This window comes from Genypterus blacodes, unplaced genomic scaffold (assembly GCF_046128005.1).
Source record: "Genypterus blacodes isolate CSIRO-AG114 ecotype Tasmania unplaced genomic scaffold, CSIRO-AGI_Gbla_v1 ptg000277l_1, whole genome shotgun sequence".
Lineage (NCBI taxonomy): Eukaryota > Metazoa > Chordata > Actinopteri > Ophidiiformes > Ophidiidae > Genypterus > Genypterus blacodes.
Window position 1 is genome coordinate 22,549 of NW_027467068.1, and position 18,277 is coordinate 40,825.

At 48.3% G+C, this 18,277-nt stretch overlaps 4 protein-coding genes, 1 non-coding gene and 1 pseudogene across 6 annotated transcripts; 5 read left to right on the forward strand and 1 right to left on the reverse strand.

Annotated features, from left to right (window-relative positions):
* Positions 1–617: 617 nt before the first annotated feature.
* trnar-ccu (transfer RNA arginine (anticodon CCU)) lies at positions 618–690 on the reverse strand. The gene has a single exon. It is a non-coding gene; the product is annotated as a tRNA-Arg (tRNA).
* Positions 691–1,433: 743 nt separating this feature from the next.
* On the forward strand, positions 1,434–2,829 carry LOC143017243 (protein chibby homolog 1-like). Of its 2 annotated transcripts, none has more exons than XM_076171975.1 (5): positions 1,434–1,517; positions 1,792–1,890; positions 2,096–2,201; positions 2,284–2,396; positions 2,486–2,827. In XM_076171975.1, the coding sequence occupies exons 1-5, from the start codon at positions 1,512–1,514 to the stop codon at positions 2,564–2,566; spliced, it is 405 nt and encodes a 134-aa protein (XP_076028090.1). In that variant the 5' UTR covers positions 1,434–1,511; the 3' UTR covers positions 2,567–2,827. The 2 variants fall into 2 exon arrangements, with proteins under 2 accessions (XP_076028090.1, XP_076028091.1); XM_076171976.1 differs by having other exon boundaries at positions 1,488–1,603; positions 2,486–2,829.
* Positions 2,830–3,534: 705 nt separating this feature from the next.
* Positions 3,535–4,680, forward strand: LOC143017247 (tripartite motif-containing protein 16-like). Its single transcript, XM_076171981.1, has one exon. The coding sequence runs from the start codon at positions 3,535–3,537 to the stop codon at positions 4,468–4,470; it is 936 nt and encodes a 311-aa protein (XP_076028096.1). The 3' UTR covers positions 4,471–4,680.
* A 1,059-nt stretch (positions 4,681–5,739) lies between these two features.
* Positions 5,740–6,776, forward strand: LOC143017248 (protein chibby homolog 1-like; annotated as a pseudogene).
* Positions 6,777–7,190: 414 nt separating this feature from the next.
* Positions 7,191–9,824, forward strand: pdap1a (pdgfa associated protein 1a). The gene is made up of 6 exons (XM_076171986.1): positions 7,191–7,347; positions 8,146–8,228; positions 8,317–8,394; positions 8,483–8,607; positions 8,712–8,863; positions 8,988–9,824. The coding sequence occupies exons 1-6, from the start codon at positions 7,335–7,337 to the stop codon at positions 9,020–9,022; spliced, it is 486 nt and encodes a 161-aa protein (XP_076028101.1). The 5' UTR covers positions 7,191–7,334; the 3' UTR covers positions 9,023–9,824.
* Positions 9,825–10,528: 704 nt separating this feature from the next.
* Positions 10,529–18,252, forward strand: sh3bp1 (SH3-domain binding protein 1). Its single transcript, XM_076171959.1, has 19 exons — positions 10,529–11,283; positions 11,383–11,723; positions 13,596–13,638; positions 13,764–13,868; positions 13,967–14,043; positions 14,308–14,419; positions 14,545–14,621; positions 14,736–14,823; positions 14,949–15,017; positions 15,140–15,230; positions 15,328–15,464; positions 15,569–15,680; positions 15,764–15,845; positions 15,926–16,006; positions 16,109–16,222; positions 16,336–16,433; positions 16,552–16,702; positions 16,801–17,168; positions 17,704–18,252. The coding sequence occupies exons 2-19, from the start codon at positions 11,674–11,676 to the stop codon at positions 18,024–18,026; spliced, it is 2,178 nt and encodes a 725-aa protein (XP_076028074.1). The 5' UTR covers positions 10,529–11,283; positions 11,383–11,673; the 3' UTR covers positions 18,027–18,252.
* The last annotated feature ends 25 nt before the right edge of the window (positions 18,253–18,277 follow it).

The following is an 18,277-nucleotide window of genomic DNA, read 5'->3' on the forward strand; positions in this document are numbered from 1 at the left end:
CGGGGCTGAGGTTAGATAACACATTATGTAAGGTCATGACACTAATACAGGGATTTATACTGAAAAAAAAAGCATCTTTTTAAATGAGGAATATAAGTTTTTTAAGGCTATGTGTATGTTTCAATTAGTGTTTGGTCACACACAAATATAATTTTAATTTAAATGGAGAATGTCCTTTTAAGAAATGTTGCATTGGATAAATAATTAGTTTTAAACATAGAAAAGATAAACACAGAATAATGACAATTTTGTTGCAGTTGAAGTGGTTTTTCTGATAGAATTAATTTAATGTGTTGTGAGTTTTATGTTAATCTCTTCCATTATGCGCTGTAAACAAATTAAAGCAGAAAAGACAATATTCGGTTACTCACGGTAAGTTTGTACGGATGCAGCCAAGGCGCTCAGCAGGACACACAATTTGGTTTTCCGTTTATCCATGTCAGACGATAATTTCCCGAAATGTTGTCGAAATCGGAATTCCGTTCAGTACAAATTTCAATATTTATTTTGTCCTTCTGACGGTGACAATATAACAAAACATTCCACCAGTCGAACGCAGATAAGACGCTGTTTTCTTCTTTAACTGTAAAAGAGGGCCTAAAGCTGCAAAACGTGATCACCCCAGATGGGACTCGAACCCACAATCCCTGGCTTAGGAGGCCAGTGCCTTATCCATTAGGCCACTGGGGCTTGATAGAGGCCACGGTATCGTCAGAGAATTATAAAGGAATCAACGCAGTCCGTGTCGTGTTGTAGAGGATTTATGAGTCGTTCTCTCAGTCAGGTCTGCCCAGCTTTTGACAGACTTCTGTTTCGTCTTAGGCTGTCTTTGTCTAATATGAAGACAGACGTGAAGAAATCATCCCCACGCGTTACCAACGTAGTAGCTGATTTAGTGTGGAAGGGGCGCCCTCGTGTGGAGAGAAAGGAAAAGTGCACCCACTCGTAAATAAAGGCGAGCAACAGCAAAAACCCTGTTTTAAGCCAAATAATATGTATCCATATATGAGTAATATTATCATATTATGAAGAGACTTGTCAAAGTACCAAGGCGACAGTAATAATAAAAATGTAGGCGTTATTATGAAGCATTTTTTAAATCTATACTGAGATTTAACGAACGGCTCTCTGAGACAGGTCAGTGAACGCCTCTTTTTCTACAACAGTGAGCGCAAGCGACGCGATCACCATGGTGATAGGCTTGGACCGCACCACCGTGACTCTCTGGAGGGTTGTTTCTATCATCTTAACGTAATTTAGAATATAACATTGTGGACACATCTTTCTAAACGGGGCACCTGTAGACCGAAATGTGCTTAGAGTGCATGAAACCATTGATAAAAAAATATATATCTTTCAGTTGATGTATATAAAACCATGTGTTATTTCCGTAGCCCCCTATTTTGGAAAAATGAAAGTTTCGCGCTTGCGCAGTAGCAAACTGTTCTGTTGAGAGAGAAAAGAAAAGGCAATACAACCCCAACTGTATTAATGTCTCATAAATAGTCTGTATGGAGGTAAATAACCGCGCTATTTATTTATCACTGACACATCAACTACTAACCCACCTGTGAGGCTTTCGTCACTTTCAATTAAAAGTCAGGTATGGCTAGTACACGCCGCTAGTTAGCTTTAGCTGCCTAGCATTAGCTCAGCTCGCAGCTTATTAACCATCTGTGAGGCTTTTGTCGTTTTCAGTGAAGGATCCAATAAGCGTAAGCTCGGATCGCAGGTAACCATAGCAACTAGTTTCCATAACCATCTGCTCACTATGCTGTTTCCTTCTCGCAGGACCTCAGGAATTCACTGAAGATGCCGCTGTTTCGTAACACTTTCACCCCGAAGAAGACTCCTCCTCGCAGGTCTGCCTCACTGTCCAGCCTGCACACGGTGAGTCAAGCTCCCTGCTGCTCATGACATGATTATCACAGAGAAACGACAAAGTATAAATGATAAGACTTGAAGGTTCCATGAAAAAAGCCCGCTGGGTGGCGCTGTAGAGGAAGATGCATCATTATGGAATAGGTTATAGGTTCTAAAATAAAAAGGATGTAGTCTGTGAGTGTTGAGTTCACTGGGGTTTGTATCTTCTCAGTTGGATCATTCGACGAGGGAGGTGGAGCTGGGCCTGGAGTGTGGGACGCCTGTGATGAACATCGGAGGACAGAGCTGGAGGTTTGAAGATGGACAGTGGCTGACAGGTAATGAAGAAGTGCAGAGAGAGCATCAGTGTTTCTATAACAACAACTCCCTGCACTGCACTTACTCTGTTTCGTTGACTAGAATCTGGTGGAAACACGACGACAAAGGAAACGCAGCAACTAATAAAAAGAAATGTCCAGCTGGAGGAGGAGAACAACCTCCTGAAACTGAAGATAGAAGTTCTCCTGGACATGGTGAGAGATGAGCAGCTTCAGGATTTCATTCCTTGCACTAAAGCTGAATTCTGCACTCTGACATTGATGCACCTGTTTGCTCCTTCCAGCTGACGGAGACGACAGTAGAGTGCCACCTCATGGAGAAAGAAGTGGATGATATAAAGAATCAGCATCACAGGAAGAAATGAGCGATCTGTGCCCCTCCTTTATGTGTAAATACTTTAAGAGTTTGAATATTGATCGAAGAGGATCAAACAGAGAGCTCGTGTTTCTCTCATTGCTGAGTGTTGCAGCTGAATCAAGGTTTAGGATTGATCTTTGTTTACTTGAATCCCCATGTAGATTGACCGATTGTGGTGAATTATGTTCCATATTTTCTACACCTTTTACATCTGTGTGACAGATTTAGTCTGAATAATTCATCTTAATGTATTTGTATTTATTTTCTATTGATATAAAAATCATTCTGAATGAAGCAGCTGTTCTCTTCTTCTATACGTCACTCACACACCAGTCTGAAGCATCTTATAGAATTAGTTCTTTTGCTAGCAGAGTCTCTTCTGTGTGTATCATCCATGAGATCCTGCACATGACGTCATGTTCTTTACACACTGACAGAACCGATTCCAAGACTCACCAAACCGTGTGACTGTGTGTAGGAGAGTAACCGTGTGGGAGGTTCTGCTGTACAGACTGAACCGGACAGGATGAGCTCATCTCACTGTGCATCCCAGTGGTGTGACTGACACATCACTAGACAGACACTTGTGTTATTGTTACATACGTGTATCTGAACAGTGAACGTTTATCTATATAATATAAGAGCTAAAAGATGAACTAGCTTTAGTAATGTGAAGCTATGATGCCATTGTTGTAACTAAGACTTTGATGACATCACTTTATGAGTTTGGTGACATCACCTTGTTACTTCGATGACATCAATATGGTTCATTTAAGCAGCTTTAGAGTCGGATACTGTCGGGGAGCGTCACAGTTTTTGACCACATCTTGGAAAGTACATGTCACTTGAGTTTCATGGTTGTTATCGTCTGCACTTTGTTTGCAGCGCTCTCATTTATCTGACGCCATTGGAAAGGAGTAGAACAACCTGCTCTCACTTCAGAGAGAGTGACACTCACTGTGACTGAGAGGTGAAATGGCGCAGCAAGGATTTCAGCTGGATCCAGCAAACTTCTGCTGTTCCATCTGTCTGGATCTCCTGAGGGAAATGGTGATCATCCCCTGTGGACACAGCTACTGCATGGCATGTATTACAAGATGGTGGGACACAGAGGAGGGCCAGAAAAACCAGAGCTGCCCTCAGTGCAGAAAGATCTTCCGGCCTCGGCCTGTCCTACAGGTCCAGCCCTCCAGGGAGCTTCAGGAGAACATCTGCTCTCATCACGATGGTGCGGCCAAGACGTTCAGCAGCACCGATCAGCAGTGGATCTGTCAACTCTGCTCTGTGGATGAACATAACAGCCAGGACGCCGCGGCCTCAGCTGATGTGGACGTGTCACTGCCCACAGCAGAGCTCATGACCAGAGCTCAACTCTTAACACATACATGTGAAATCACCCTGGATCCAAACACGGTGAACAAAAGGCTGTTACTGTCTAATGGGAACAGGAAAATAACACACGTGAGAGCAGATCAGTCATATTGTGATCATCCGGACAGATTCACCGACTGGTTTCAGGCCCTGAGTGCAGAGAGTCTGAGTGGGCCCTGTTACTGGGAGGTGAAAGGGAGGAGGGGGAGATGTGTCACCTTAGCAGTGGCATACAAGGATATCAACAGAACAGGGGATCAAAGTGCATTTGGGCAAAATGAGAAGTCTTGGTCATTGTATTACTATGGTGACAGATTTACCTTCAGCCATAACAGCGTCACCACTGAGCACGCGGCTCCTTGGTCCTCCAGAGTTGGAGTGTACCTGGATCACAGTGCAGGTCTGCTGTCCTTCTACAGCGTCTCTGACACCATGACTCTGCTCCACAGAGTCCAGACCACCTTCACTCAGCCGCTCTATGCTGGACTCAGGGTAAGCTCCCTCCTTCAAGCTACAGCTGAAGTGTGTGAGCCCTGGTAGAAAGAGCTTGGTAAAAAAAAAAGGAAATGTGTGTGCGATGATGGAATTAGGATGTTTGTGTGACTGTTTAGCTTTGTGTCAGCCACCTTGCCTTTGTCTATATGTTTTATACTTCAGATGGTGACTTGGAATGTTGGGATCTTATCTGACATGAGGGAAAACAGGCAGAGCTTTAAATCCTTCATAACCCTGCTGTTAGATCAGCGACTGTACAGGATGGAAGATGTTCTTTACTCTGTTTAATGTTATTGCTTTCATTAGGGTGTTGATATGATGACATCTTGTCCCTAAGTCAGAAAGACACTTGATTCATTAACGGAAAATGTATGACTTTGCAAATTCAAAGTTCAAATAAAAGTATTTCTTTTCTTCCATGTTTGACTTGTACACTTGATATTTTGCACACACACATAGTCACCTGGTATCTTGCACACACCCATAGTCCCTTGGTATCTTGCACACACACAGTCACTTGGTATCTTGCACACACACATAGTCGCCTGGTATCTTGCACACACACATAGTCACTTGGTATCTTGCACACACACATAGTCACTTGGTATCTTGCACACACACATAGTCACCTGGTATCTTGCACACACACATAGTCCCTTGGTATCTTGCACACACACATAGTCACCTGGTATCTTGCACACACAGTCACCTGGTATCTTGCACACACACAGTCACTTGGTATCTTGCACACACACAGTCACCTGGTATCTTGCACACACACATAGTCCCTTGGTATCTTGCACACACACATAGTCACCTGGTATCTTGCACACACAGTCACTTGGTATCTTGCACACACACACATAGTCACCTGGTATCTTGCACACACACATAAGTCACTTGGTATCTTGCACACACACATGGTCACTTGGTATACTTGCACACACACATAGTCACCTAGTATTTTGCACACAAACATAGTCACTTGGTATCTTGCACACACACACAGTCACTTGGTATCTTGCACACACACACATAGTCACATCAGTCTGCTGTCCTTTAAGGGGGTTCACATAAAAATGGCGCAATTTATTTGCATTACTGAAACGTTGACATGAATGGAACCACCCAAGCACCCCCCACAATGACATCATGATAGATGTCACAGTTTACATGAGTATAATCACCCTAGCAACGCCCCATAATGACATCATGAACGAAGCAAAAAGCTATTGAAATTCCTAAAAAACATTTGCAGAACGCTGAGGAAGAAGACGAAGACGAAGTGACTGTCAGTGTCGGGGAGAAGCCGCGATGCAAGTGGCAACAGACTGGCTCTCCAGTCTGGTAAGAATATGATCACATCAACACTTCTTCACTCAAACATAGTGATGGATGTGTTCGCCACACAGGGGACTTTTAAAGGGAGGGGCAGGGGGAGGAAGGAGGGCCAGGAGAGGCTGGGGCTCAGGGTGACACATAGGGCTGAGGTGACAGAGATGAACCAAGGTCAGGGGTCAAGAGAATGAACAAGTTGGCTTCCACCGTACTCCTGTACCTGTGTTCGCTCACAGACTCCTCCAGGGGAAACAGAGGCAGCAGTATGGACGTGTCATTGGTGGTGGTGATGATGCTCTTAAGTATTAACAAATGAATGCTGGTGTGTTGTTTCTGTCTTTCAGAACCTTAAGCATCAACTTAAGATCCCGCTGTTTCGTGACACTTTCACCCCGAAGAAGACTCCTCCTCGCAGGTCTGCCTCACTGTCCAGCCTGCACACGGTGAGTCAGGCTCTCTGCTGCACTATGACGTGTTTATCACAGAGGAACGGACAGGTAAACCTTTTTCATTTGTATCTTCTCACATTCTCAGTTGAATCATTTGGCGAGGGAAGAGGAGCTGGGCCTGGAGTGTGGAGCTCCGGTGCTCAACCTCGGAGGACAGAGTTGGAGATTTGAAGACGGGCAGTGGCTGATGGGTAAGGAACGAGTCCTTCCACTGTGTGAGTGCAGAGAGCTTCAGTGTTTCTATGACAACTCACAGCATTTATTGTGTTTTGTTGACCAGAATCTAGTGGAAGCATGTACAACAGGGAAATACAGTGGCAAATGTATAGAAATGTCCAACTGGAAGAGGAGAACAACCTCCTGAAATTGAAAATTGAAGTTCTCCTGGACATGGTGAGAGATGAGCAGCTTTAGGATTTCATTCCTTGCACTAAAGCTGAATTCTGCACTCTGACATGGATGCACCTGTTTGCTCCTCCCAGCTGACAGAGGCCACAGCCAGAGTGCCACCTCATGGAGAAAGAAATGGATGAGATGAGGAATCAGCATCACATGAAGAAATGACAGATCTGATCACGTTCATGTTTTAGTATTTATTGTTTATTGATTAAAAACATCCTCCTCAATGAAGCAGCTGCTCTCTTGTGCTCTGATCCTTCTCTCATATGAGTCACATGAGGCTGATGAGAAGATTATGAGGGAAAGCGTCAACAACTGAGGAAAACTGAAGAAGACTTAACGTGTTGACGTGTTGAAGTACATAAGAAATAATAATAAATAACCAAATACATAAATAACTCTTTGTGATCGCAGTGATTGTTGTTCGTGATGAACCATTTCCATATTCCATATTCCATATAACTCCGGCCGGTCGGCTGTCATCGGAAAGTCCCGCCTTTCCCCCGTTAGATTTACTGCTTTCGTCTGATTGGTTTATAGAGCTGTCTGTCAAAAGTCCTGCTCGTTGATTGGTTGGATATTCCGCTGCGTCGCAGGCGCGGGCGGGCGTTCAGCAAGCAGCAGCCACCTAGCGGCCTGTGGCCTTTTCCTCACTGGCTAACCTCTTTAACTGTCACATAATTCAGCTTCGTAGGCGCAGATTCCACCTCGATACCGACAAAGATGCCCCGCGGCGGTGAGTATTCACGTTAAACCTTATGGATCAGTCTGCTTTGTTTAAAATAGCGCCGTAGTTTTGTAAATGTCAGCTAAAGTCGTGTCCGCTTCGCCTCAACTCTGGCTTACAGTTAGCACTTAGCATGCTAACCGGTGAGCCGGGCGTCATTGTCTTAGCGCCACGGAATGATTCAGTAAAACACACATTTACACCAACTCCTGCTTATATCTGAACATTATAACGAATGTGGGCGATGTTAACCATTTAAACAATCCAACATGTTTATGTGTAGTCCGTTTTCCTCCCTGGTTCCGTCAGTACCATGTGCAGCTTCACAGCCCGGGTTCGTCTCTCTTTACATTTGGCCCAAATGGAGGTTGTTGTGTTTATTACTCGACAGTTACTCAGCTTTACTCTACTGTAACCTTTATGAAAGGTATTTAACGGCGTGCTGCGTTCACGTGCAGCTCGCCATGTACGGCAGCGGGGGCGGTGAGCCGGTGAGCGGCTCCCCGGGGGGAACGTGACTCATCCCCGCCTCCCGGTCCCGTTTGGTCCCGAAGCGGCGCCTCAAATGGAAAACAACACTCTCACACACACACACACACACACACACAACAGCGACACAAGGCTCACAAACACGACGACGCATAAACACAACACACGGCCACCGTTAAGAGTGAGTGAGATTAGATCACAATGTTGGCAGCGTCCAGATCACACACACACACACTGATGTAAAGTGTGCATCGCGGCCCGTCTCAGGCTGGATAAGCTCCAGTCACCTGAACCTTCGTCTCTCTTGTTGCGTTTCAGGAAGAAAAGGCCACAAGGGCCAAAGGAAGCAGTTCAGCAACCCGGATGAGATCGACAGACAGATGAAGGCTCAGAAAGAGCTGGTGAGTGACAGATCTGATCTGTAGGCCTGTAGTTATGGTTACAGGAGGGCCAGTGTGTGAGACTGAATGTTCTGTGACTGCTTACCAGGAGGCAAATGGCGGTGCGGAGAAAGAAAGCTCGGCGGAGTCTGATGAAGAGAGCAGCAGTTCAGATGAAGACAATGAGGTGAGTGAGCCTCCGGTGTGTGTGTGGGCCTCAGAGCCTCACTCTGTCACTGCTGCAGGGACATGAAGGCTTCTCTCTCTGCACACAGTCCAAGAGGAGGAGCGGAGTGGAGGGGCTCATAGAGATAGAGAATCCAAACCGCCTGTCTCAGAAGAGCAAGAAGGTGGTGGACGTGGATGTCAGTGCACCCAGAGAGCTTTCACGCAGGGAGAGGTGAGCGACGCGGCGCTCTGGAGCTACAGCAGCACGGGCAGGAGAGGGGGGGCGGGGGTCGTCTTTATGTTTACATGTCTGTCTGTCGCCCTGTTTCCTGTTAGAGAGGAGATCGAGAAGCAGAAGTCGAAGGAGCGCTACATGAAGCTCCACATGGAGGGAAAGACGGAGCAGGCCAGGACCGACCTGGCCCGACTCGCCATCATCAAGAAGCAGAGAGAGGAAGCGGCCCTGAAGAGAGAACAACTCAGGAAAGGTGAGGAGAAGCAGAAGCTGGGGACAGATGTTTGTGAATGTTTTGAGGAGAGGTGGATTGTGGCTGGTGTCCGGTTCTCGGTTCATCTTCCTCTTCCTCTGTGTCTCTCCTCTGTTGTCATCAGATAAAGATGTGGAAGAAGCCAAAGCGAAGCGTTAGTCGCCCACTGCGACGCTTCAACACGTACATCAATCCCAGAGGACGAGAGAGGCAGGGAGGAGATCAGGGAGGGGACCAATACTGTGGCGTCGGGCCAGGGGTCGCACGTCGGTCCCTGGCCCTCGGGTTAAGATCAGAAGAGCAGGGGTTCTCCAGGACGAGGAGACGAAGAGGAAGGCGGCACTTGGGACGCCTCTACTTTGTTTTTAAGAGGAGACTTTGTGAGACAACGGCAGGTCTTCCAAGTGCTTCATCGCCTCTTCGCTCTTCACCCGCCGGGGTTTAGATTCTAAAGCTGCTGACGTCGTTTGCATTCCTTTGACCCTCTTTGTTTTGTTTTGTTTTGTTTTTTACACACGGCGTTTACGGAACGACTTCACAGGTATCACAGAGCTCAGCTGTGTCAGAGATTTTTTTGGTGCTTCACTTTTCCCTTCATCTCTCCTGCTTCTTCTAAAGTGATCTATAGGGAAACCAGTCCAGTTGCGTCCTGTAGTGTTCTCTCTCTCTAGGAGTGTCATCAGAACGTGACCTGTTCTGCTCTGTAGAGTCCACCTGTCACCAGAAGACGCCTCATCTTTCCCCACCTACTCTACCTTTCCTCCCTTTGTAACGTTTGAAGATTCACCGCCTCAGAAGAATAAACTGTCCCACTCACCAAACACTGCATCAATAATTAGTTTCTATAGCCAAATTTTCACTTTTCTGCCTTGGATTCTCCCACATTGAGCTGTTAGGTACTCCTGTTCTTTCTATTGTAATCCAATACAACACATCTGCAATAAAGTCTATCTTTTATGAAGCTTATGTTCACTTTTTGTTGCTGGTAGATCTGAGAGGCTGAGGCTGAGGCTGAGGCTGCTCTTCATGTTGGACACGTTGTGGACAGAATATCAAACACATGGCGTCTGGCCCTGCAGCTGTACCTAATAAACTGGTCTTTTACAGCAACCTGTTTAAACATATTTTGTATCTGCAATTTATTAACTTCTTAATGCATGAAGATCAAACAGAACTAGCAGGAGAACATTGACATGAGTTGTGTAGGATGAGCGTAGACGTAGATGAGTTTGTTCAGCATCAGAGCCAGGGAGCTTTGTCTCAAACGCACAAATGATTCCTTCAACTTCATGTCAGATAGTTTAGAAGCAGCTGAGAGATCAAATCACACAGGAGAGGAGAAACCAAGACGCAGTATCCATGACGATTCCTCCTGTTTTTCTTTCTGTTCTTTCTTAAAAAAGATAAATCATTAATAGAAAACTTCCATCATGTGGTTCTTGGTGTTCACATCATAAAGGTCAAGTTCGACTGATGATGATGATGATGATGATTATCCCACGCCCAGGGCCGGGCCTGGTCTCATGCAGTCGCTTTAACTTCAGCCCAGGGCAGAATATCGATGACATCACTATAACGGCATTTGAGACTCTTCCTGTGCAGTTCTGCTTTGGTACCACCGGGGGGCAGCACTGGACCAGAGTTGGCGCAGAATCCATCCATCCTGCTGTGACGCAGGCTGAGCGTTTACACACCAGCTCAGTCCATCTGTCCCTCTGTCCCTCTGTCCCAAGAGTGATCCACGACACCCGGAGGTTGCTCCTGTAGGGGGCGCCACAGTGTCTCTCTGACATGAAGCCCTGGTCCCCGCACTGCAGGGCTCAGATGGCAGGTAAGCATCATGCAAACACTCAGAAGGATTAGCAGTGATTTACACAGAGACACTGTGGGTGTATGAGCTAATATTTAACTTAAACTGCAAACTCCAGCACCTCAGAGGATGAATTCAACCAGCATTTGTACATAAATTGTAGTTTGGGGAGGTGAAGGCTTCCTGGACAGTGAATCACACAGTGAGGGAGAGAGAAAGTTAGACAGGAAGCAACTGGAGACGAAAATGAAACCGGCGTGGAAATTGCGACAAAAACACATTAAAAATAGATTTAAAGCCGTGGAAGGTGGAACAATCTCAGCTTTCTGAGTCATCCTGCTGCTGTTTATCCAACAAACAGCCTGGTGTGTGTGAGCCTCCGCCTGACAGCAGGGGGTAATAAAGTCTTTATCTCCGACACGTGACCCTCAGCAGCCTGGTGCGGTTCCTCTTTTGCTCTTTTCACATCCTTGTTATTTAACAGAAGTGCCGTTACAAACCACAATCCGGGAATATTCGATGAGGAGAAACAAAAGACTTTCAGTTTAAGATGAAGAGACTTTGACTTTCATACAACAGAAACTTATGAAGAACCAAGAACAGAAACAAAGTATTTCCATATTTTCTCCTTAGATGTTTAAGTTCTCTTCTGTTGGTTGACAGATTGACTGTTACTTGACAGGTTAACTGCTTATTCACCCTGTGACAGTGAAAGCCAGCCGGCCTCTCTGCCTCTTCCTCCATCTGAGCCACTTCCTCATTCAGGGCTTTGTGAGTCGCACGACTGAAACAAGAACGAAAGCTGTTGGCCAAACGAGCGCGGCCACAGACAGAGTGAGCGAGCTAGCGAGCGAGAAAGAAAGCGGCCCTGCGACGTCCTCCCTCTGCCCCTCCACGGATGAAGTGACCTGGCTGGACCCTGCGTGGGACCTTTGGGTGTGCGGGTGACCTGTGGGACTGAGCGGGACGCAGAGGTTGCCGGTTGGATTCCTCAGCCAGCATGCTCAGGCAGTCTCTGAGCATCCTGAAGCAGCTGGGCTCTGTGGGGAAGTGAGTGCTGATGGGAAACTCTGAAGTTTTCATTTGTTGACGTTGGAGTTTTGACAGATACTTGTAGAATGTGTGTCAGGGAGACTGGACTCACAGGAGGTCAAGCTCTGGTTTGGACCTAAAGGTGGCACGTTTAGGGTTAAGTTAGGAAGTCACAATGACAGATTTGATTTTAATGATGGTGATTGATCATAGACCGGAGGGAAGCCACATGTTGCATTTCCCTCCACTCTTACGGCCTTAAAGCAGCGTGCCGATGGCCTGATGCATCATTAAAAGGTTTCAATCTGTAAGAGACAAAGGCGAATTCCTCTGGTTTGCATTGTGTCAAACGTGGGGGCGTGAAGTTTGCTGGTTCCCTTTGATAGTGCAGAAGGCGCTTTGGGGCTATTGAGGCAAACCTCAACTCTTGCTGCACGCATGAAGGTTAGAAAACGCCTTTGTTACAAAGGTTGAGTACGCATGAAGAGGCAGACTGAGAGGAGGATGTGGTGTGTGTGAGTCTCTTGCTGGGGCTGTGGCTCAACAAACCAGCAGCGTTCTTTATTATCTCATAACCTCTGACAGAAATGTGACGTCTGCTGATTCAGAATTGTGCAAACAGCTGTGACGTGTCCACACTTCAGCCCTGTGTGTGTGTTTGTGTTATCAGTCTGGGCTGCCTTGGCCTTGGCTGAGGTTTGCTTTTGTTTCTGTGTGTGTTTCACATTTGCAACAGAGGGCAAGACCCAATGATTCAAGTAGTGAAACTGAGTTAGCGAACACCCACTCAGTCCGTGGTTATTGGTGCAAGGATGCATGCAGCAGGCTGAAGGCGCGCGTGTGTGTGTGTGTGTGTGTGTATGCGGGCCACACCACCCTCTACATTCTGGTTTAATAATAAACCCCACATCATGCATCTGCAGCAGCACAACCTGCACTCCAACGACTGCAGCACAGCAGCACAGCAGCACAGCAGCACAGCAACACACACACACACACACGCACACACAGGCGAGTGTTATGTCTGACCTTTGATGGCAGATAAACAGCATAAACCCCCACGGTGATTTGATCTACTTCTGCCTAACTTCACACACTCCCAGATTCTGGGTAAATCAGAGAACTTCTTTCTCACTTCAGAAGCAAAAACTGAAACAAAATCTGCAGTAAAAAGGGAACTGGCTGGTGGTTCAAACATGTCGGGGGTTTGTCCACCCGAGCGTTCACACAGCAGACGTCAGGTTGCAGCGGTGCAAAGGAAGAACACACACCTGATGCCGAGGCCGCCGTAACCTCTCTGTGATCTGGGTGTGGCTTCCTGCCGCCACACAGAGAGATCTTACCCACACGGCGAGGCTGCTGATCGTCCTCGCGCCATTTTACACGGCGTGTCCTCCCCCCTCCCCCCTCCCCCCTGTCCCCTCTGCCACAGAGCTGGAGCTCAAGCTATCATCACTGCTGCCCACAGCGACCCCAGGCTCCTGTCACTGTGTCACTTGTTCCACTGGAGCGTGATCACGTCCTAATATAACCTCAGTCTGCCCGTCGTTACACTGCATGCTTGATTCTCCTCACACTGCAGAGCGACTCCATCTGATCTCCTGCTCTCAGATCCCAGCGGCTCAGGAATGGTGCATGATGGTTAATGATCGGTGAATGTTTGCTAGAAAAGGCAACACTACAACTCAGAGGAGGGACCGAGTCACAACACCTTAATGAGTCTGAGCCACCAGCTGCTAATGTAAACAGGATCATTAAGAGGACCTACAGGTTCTTTGAGATGAAGCTCATAACCCTGACGCTCCACTGAGTGGTGCTGTAGCTCATTAGGACCCTTCCCAGTTTATGTGACACTATTTTGTTTACATCTGAGCCGTTTCCCTGCTGCAGGCCACAGGATGCCACTGAGCTGCTGCATGAAGACCTCGTTACGGTGAGGGAATGATTCAGGTTCATTCATACAGTGTGTAGTTCTTTTCTATTCCACTCTGAGCCTTCAGTGTGTGTGTGTGTGTGTGTGTGTGTGTGTGTGTGTGTGTGTGTGTGTGACTGCTCCAGGTGGGGCAGCGTGTGGAGCCGGCCAAGAAGGCGGCTCAGGTCCTGCATAAGAAGCTGCTGTGCTGCCTGCAGAGTCAGCCGGGCCTGGACGCTGAGAGACGGATGGTAGAAGCGCAAACATGACAAACACGTCTGTGAGGACATTTGATTGGTCGGTGACAGCTGTAGCCCCGCCCACTGTGTCCTGTGCTTTCTCTCCACAGAAAAAGCTCCCGCTCATGCTGCTGTCCATCAGCATGGCAGAAAGCTTCAAAGACTTCGACGCGGACTCCTCAATGAGGTTTGATCCGCCGGAAACATCTGTCCACACATCTGTCCACTCATCTGTCCACTTATCTGTCCACTCATCTGTCCACTCATCTGTCCACTCATCTGTCCACTCATCTGTCCACTCCTCAATCTTCCATCTCATCCATCCAGCCTCATCCTCTACCTCATTTATTCATTTATAACATGTTCAGGAGGGAAGGTTCTGGTTGTAGCTGTGTGCCCTGTGTGTGTGTGTGTGGAGTGTGTGGTGACCTGGTGCTGTGCTGTGTGTCAGGCGTGTGTTGGAGATGTGCTGCTTCATGGAGAAGATGCTGGCCAGCATGCTGGCAGACTTTGAGATGAAAGTGGAGAAGGAGGTTCTGGAGCCACTCAACAAGCTCAGCGAGGTGAGGAGGAGGAGGAGGAGGATGAGGAGGAGGAGGAGGAAGATGATGATGATGATACAAGACATATTGATTTAACATTCTGCTGTTTCTGACCTTTAGTTTGTTAACTCTTGTTTGTCTCTAAGGACGATTTACCAGAGATTCTCAAGAACAAGAAGCAGTTTGCAAAACTCACAACAGACTGGCACAACGCACGGTCCAAGTGAGGCACACACACACACACACACACACACACCCACAGCCTCTATCAGCGAGGATCATCCAGGCATCACCAAGCTAATCGTGTGTGTGTGTGTGTGTGTGTGTATGTGTGCAGGAGCCAGAGCAGCACCGCTCCCCAGGCAAAGCAGGACGGGCTCAGGGAGGAGATGGAAGAAGCATGGAGGAAGCTGGAGAGCATCAGGGTACCAACACACACACACACACACACACTCACCGTCTCATCCACACCACTGGGTTCAAAGCAATGATCCCTCTGTGCTGAGGCGTCCTTGAGCAAGGCACTGAGCTGCTCTGTGTGTGTTTGTAGGACCAGTACTCTGCTGATCTCTATCACTTTGCCACTAAGGAAGGCGACTACGCCAACTACTTCATCCGTGTGAGTCCAAATCTCTGACATTCAGCTTTTAAATCTTTACATTTATACATTTTCAGGCCTAATTGTTGCGTTTGTATTGACATTTTAAATGAAAGTAGCTTCCCTTGTCCCTTGTGTCACAGCTGCTGGAGCTGCAGGCTGAATACCACAAATACTCACACGACTTCCTGGACAAAAACATCTGTGAGCTCAAAGAGAACCACAGTCCAAACGGTGAAGTCTGATCCAGTGTGTGTCTGTGTGTGTGTGTGTGTTTTACCCGTGTCCTGGTGTCCAGTGTGTGATAGAGTGAATGGTGTGAATCCCACAGGGTCGCAGCGGAGCGTCTCTAAGCAGAAAGTCTACGGAGAAGCTCTGACCGATCATCTGACGCAGAGCAGCAGACAGATCGCCGCTCCCATCGAGGAGTGTGTGCAGATGCTGCTGAAGACGGGCATGAAGGAGGAGGTGAGACAGGCCGGGACCAGACGCAAAGACACGACGGCGTTAACGATGTTTGGCCATGGTAGTTCAGGGTCTGGTTGAGTCCTAAGTCCGGTCCTCTGCTGCAGGGTCTGTTCCGGCTGGCGGCGGCGGCCTCGGTGGAGAAGAGGCTGAGGTCTTGTCTGGACCAGGGGACTCTGGACCACGGCGAGTTCAGCATGGACCCCCATGCTGTAGCCGGTACAGGATCTCACAGTCTCAGTGTTCATGTGGAGCGTGACTTCATGGCTTCAAGTCTTTCTGTCCTCTGGCTGTGTTTCCAGGAGCTTTGAAGCGTTACCTGAGGGAACTTCCTGAACCTCTACTGACCTTTGACCTCTACACTGACTGGTTTAAAGCAGCAGGGTGGGCATGAGATCTACACTCACGTCATCTACACTCTGTTGTCTTGTTGTTTCCTTACGTTTCTTCCCGTCTCCTCTCAGGGAAAAAGACATGGAGGAGAAAGTGGAGCAGCTCAGAGTTCTGCTGAAGAAACTTCCACCAGAGAACTACAACAACCTCAGGCATGTCCTCCCATCTGCTGTGACTATGTGAAGACCACAAACCGTCTTGTCTTGCGTCCTTCCCTCAGCCCGTCCCTGTCCTCCCCTCGTCCTCTCTTTTAGGTACCTGGTCCAGTTCTTGTCTCTTCTGTCGGAGCAGCAGGCCGTCAACAAGATGACGCCCAGTAACATCGCCATCGTCCTGGGGCCCAACCTGCTGTGGCCCCGGGTTGAAGGGTGCGTAGAGACACACTCGTCCTTCAGTCTTTCCTCCTCAGAGCCTGAGAGTCCCCCAACACCGAGTCTGAACTGACCTGCTGCTTGTTATTGTCTCTGCGTCTCCATCTTAGTGAGATCGCTCTGTTCGACATGGCCTCAGCCTCCTCGGTCCAGGTGGTGACGGTGATTGAGCCTCTTATTCAGTACAGCTCCAGCCTTTTCCCCGAAGGTACACACACACACACACACACACACACACACACACACACACACACACTCACAGCAGGAGTGTTTGGGGGTTTGAGTTGTGAATCTTTGCTTGAGTGTCTCTGGTTTGTTTTGCTCAGACGTTCCCTTTGAGATCCCGGATGTTCCCGAGTGCTCCGACGTGACACTTCCTGTTCCTGCACACAAGGAGAAGCTGAGCAGAACGACCTCCTCTCCCTGCACAGCCTCCTCCAGCTCCTCCTATCATCAATGTCTCTCTAAGACAAACAGGTACAGACATGTAAAGAGGAGCTGCAGGAGGTTTATCCTGAGTCCTCGTCCCATAACACACTGAACACACACACCTCGTCTCCCGTCTCTCATATCAGCACAGCCTCTCAGGACAGCAGCAGCCTATTCCTTGTGAAATCCGGCTCTGTGAGTCGCGGTGGAACCACCACGTGGGGAAACCCTGCAGTTGACCCGGCAGCACCGCCACCGAGCCTCCAGCCGCCCACATCCAACAGCTCAGGCCCCGCCTCCAGCTCTGGCCCCGCCTCCAGCTCTGCGTCTGCCGCCTGCAGCTCAGCCGCCATGGAAGGCCCGACTCCGCCGCCCAGAGCAACACCACCGGCACCAAACCCAGTCCAGAGCAGGAGTCCCACCCAGAAGCAGAGCTCAGATCAGCTGGAGCCCATTTTGGAGGCACCGCAGGAATCTCCAACGCTCTCCATGACGGTCGCATCACCGTACAAACGTGAGTCCACGCCGATTTAAACTTCACTTAAATCACACCAAACATAAGTAAACCCACAGTTGAACTTCAGTGTGAGTGTGTTGACCTCCTTCCTTGTTGCTTTGTGCGATGCTTTCATGATTCACTGTGTGTGTCACTCTCTATTGTGTAATGTTCCTGTTAGAACTCTGTCCCTCTGCACTTTCCTCTCACAACCTTAAAATGGCTGCTTGTCAGTGCAAGAGACCAGGGAGAAAACAAATCGTTCTAACAACCAGGAAGTCCACAGGAAACAGGAAGTCTCACACCAATGACCAAAATATCAAGCTGTAGGGTCAGTGTGTCATCGCACGCATCGCTCTAACCGCCTGGCTGTAGGCGGGCAGAGAGCGAATGTGTGTCTCAGAGCTTTGGATCCTATCAGAACTAGACGGGATCACATCAGAACTAGACTGGAGCCTGGAAGTAGAAGATTTCAGCGTATTTGGTCATTTCAGGATATTTTACACTGTTTTTAACACCGCTTTCCTTCTGTCCTTTCTTTGTCTCCGTCCAGCAAAGAGAGGCTTCATGCAGAGCAAATCAACCGACCACGCCAGCGAGCAGCCGTCGGTCCTCTTCTCCAAACCCCTGATGAAACCTCCGGTGCTCCTCAAGCCGCAGCCCCCCCCTCCCCCTCCCCTGCCGCCGCCCACCGCTCCCGCCCTCGCCACCCAGCCGGCCGACACGAGGACCCGGCCCACGCCGCCGCCCCGAGCCCAGCCGGGCAGCCTCAAGAAGCACCCCGTGAAGAAGCCGGGACTCAAAGCCCCCAAATGCCCCCCGCCGCTTCCTCCGCCGCAGCCTGGGGCCAAACAGGTTCCATCTGTCGCTCAGTGAAGTCTTTCTCATTTACCTTCGTTTAAACTGCATCCCTGGACTTATTTTGTCAACTAATTTATTTCCTTCTACAGGTATCAGTCACTTTGATATAAGCTGTTCTGAATAAAATAAAGATAAATAGATCAAATGGACCCAGACATGCAGGAAAGAGCACAAAGGATTCTGGGATTCTTCCTTTAAACAGTATTCAAGTAGGATCAGTATAAGGAAATCACTTTAAAGAGCGTGAGGCTGATTGATGTAAGTTG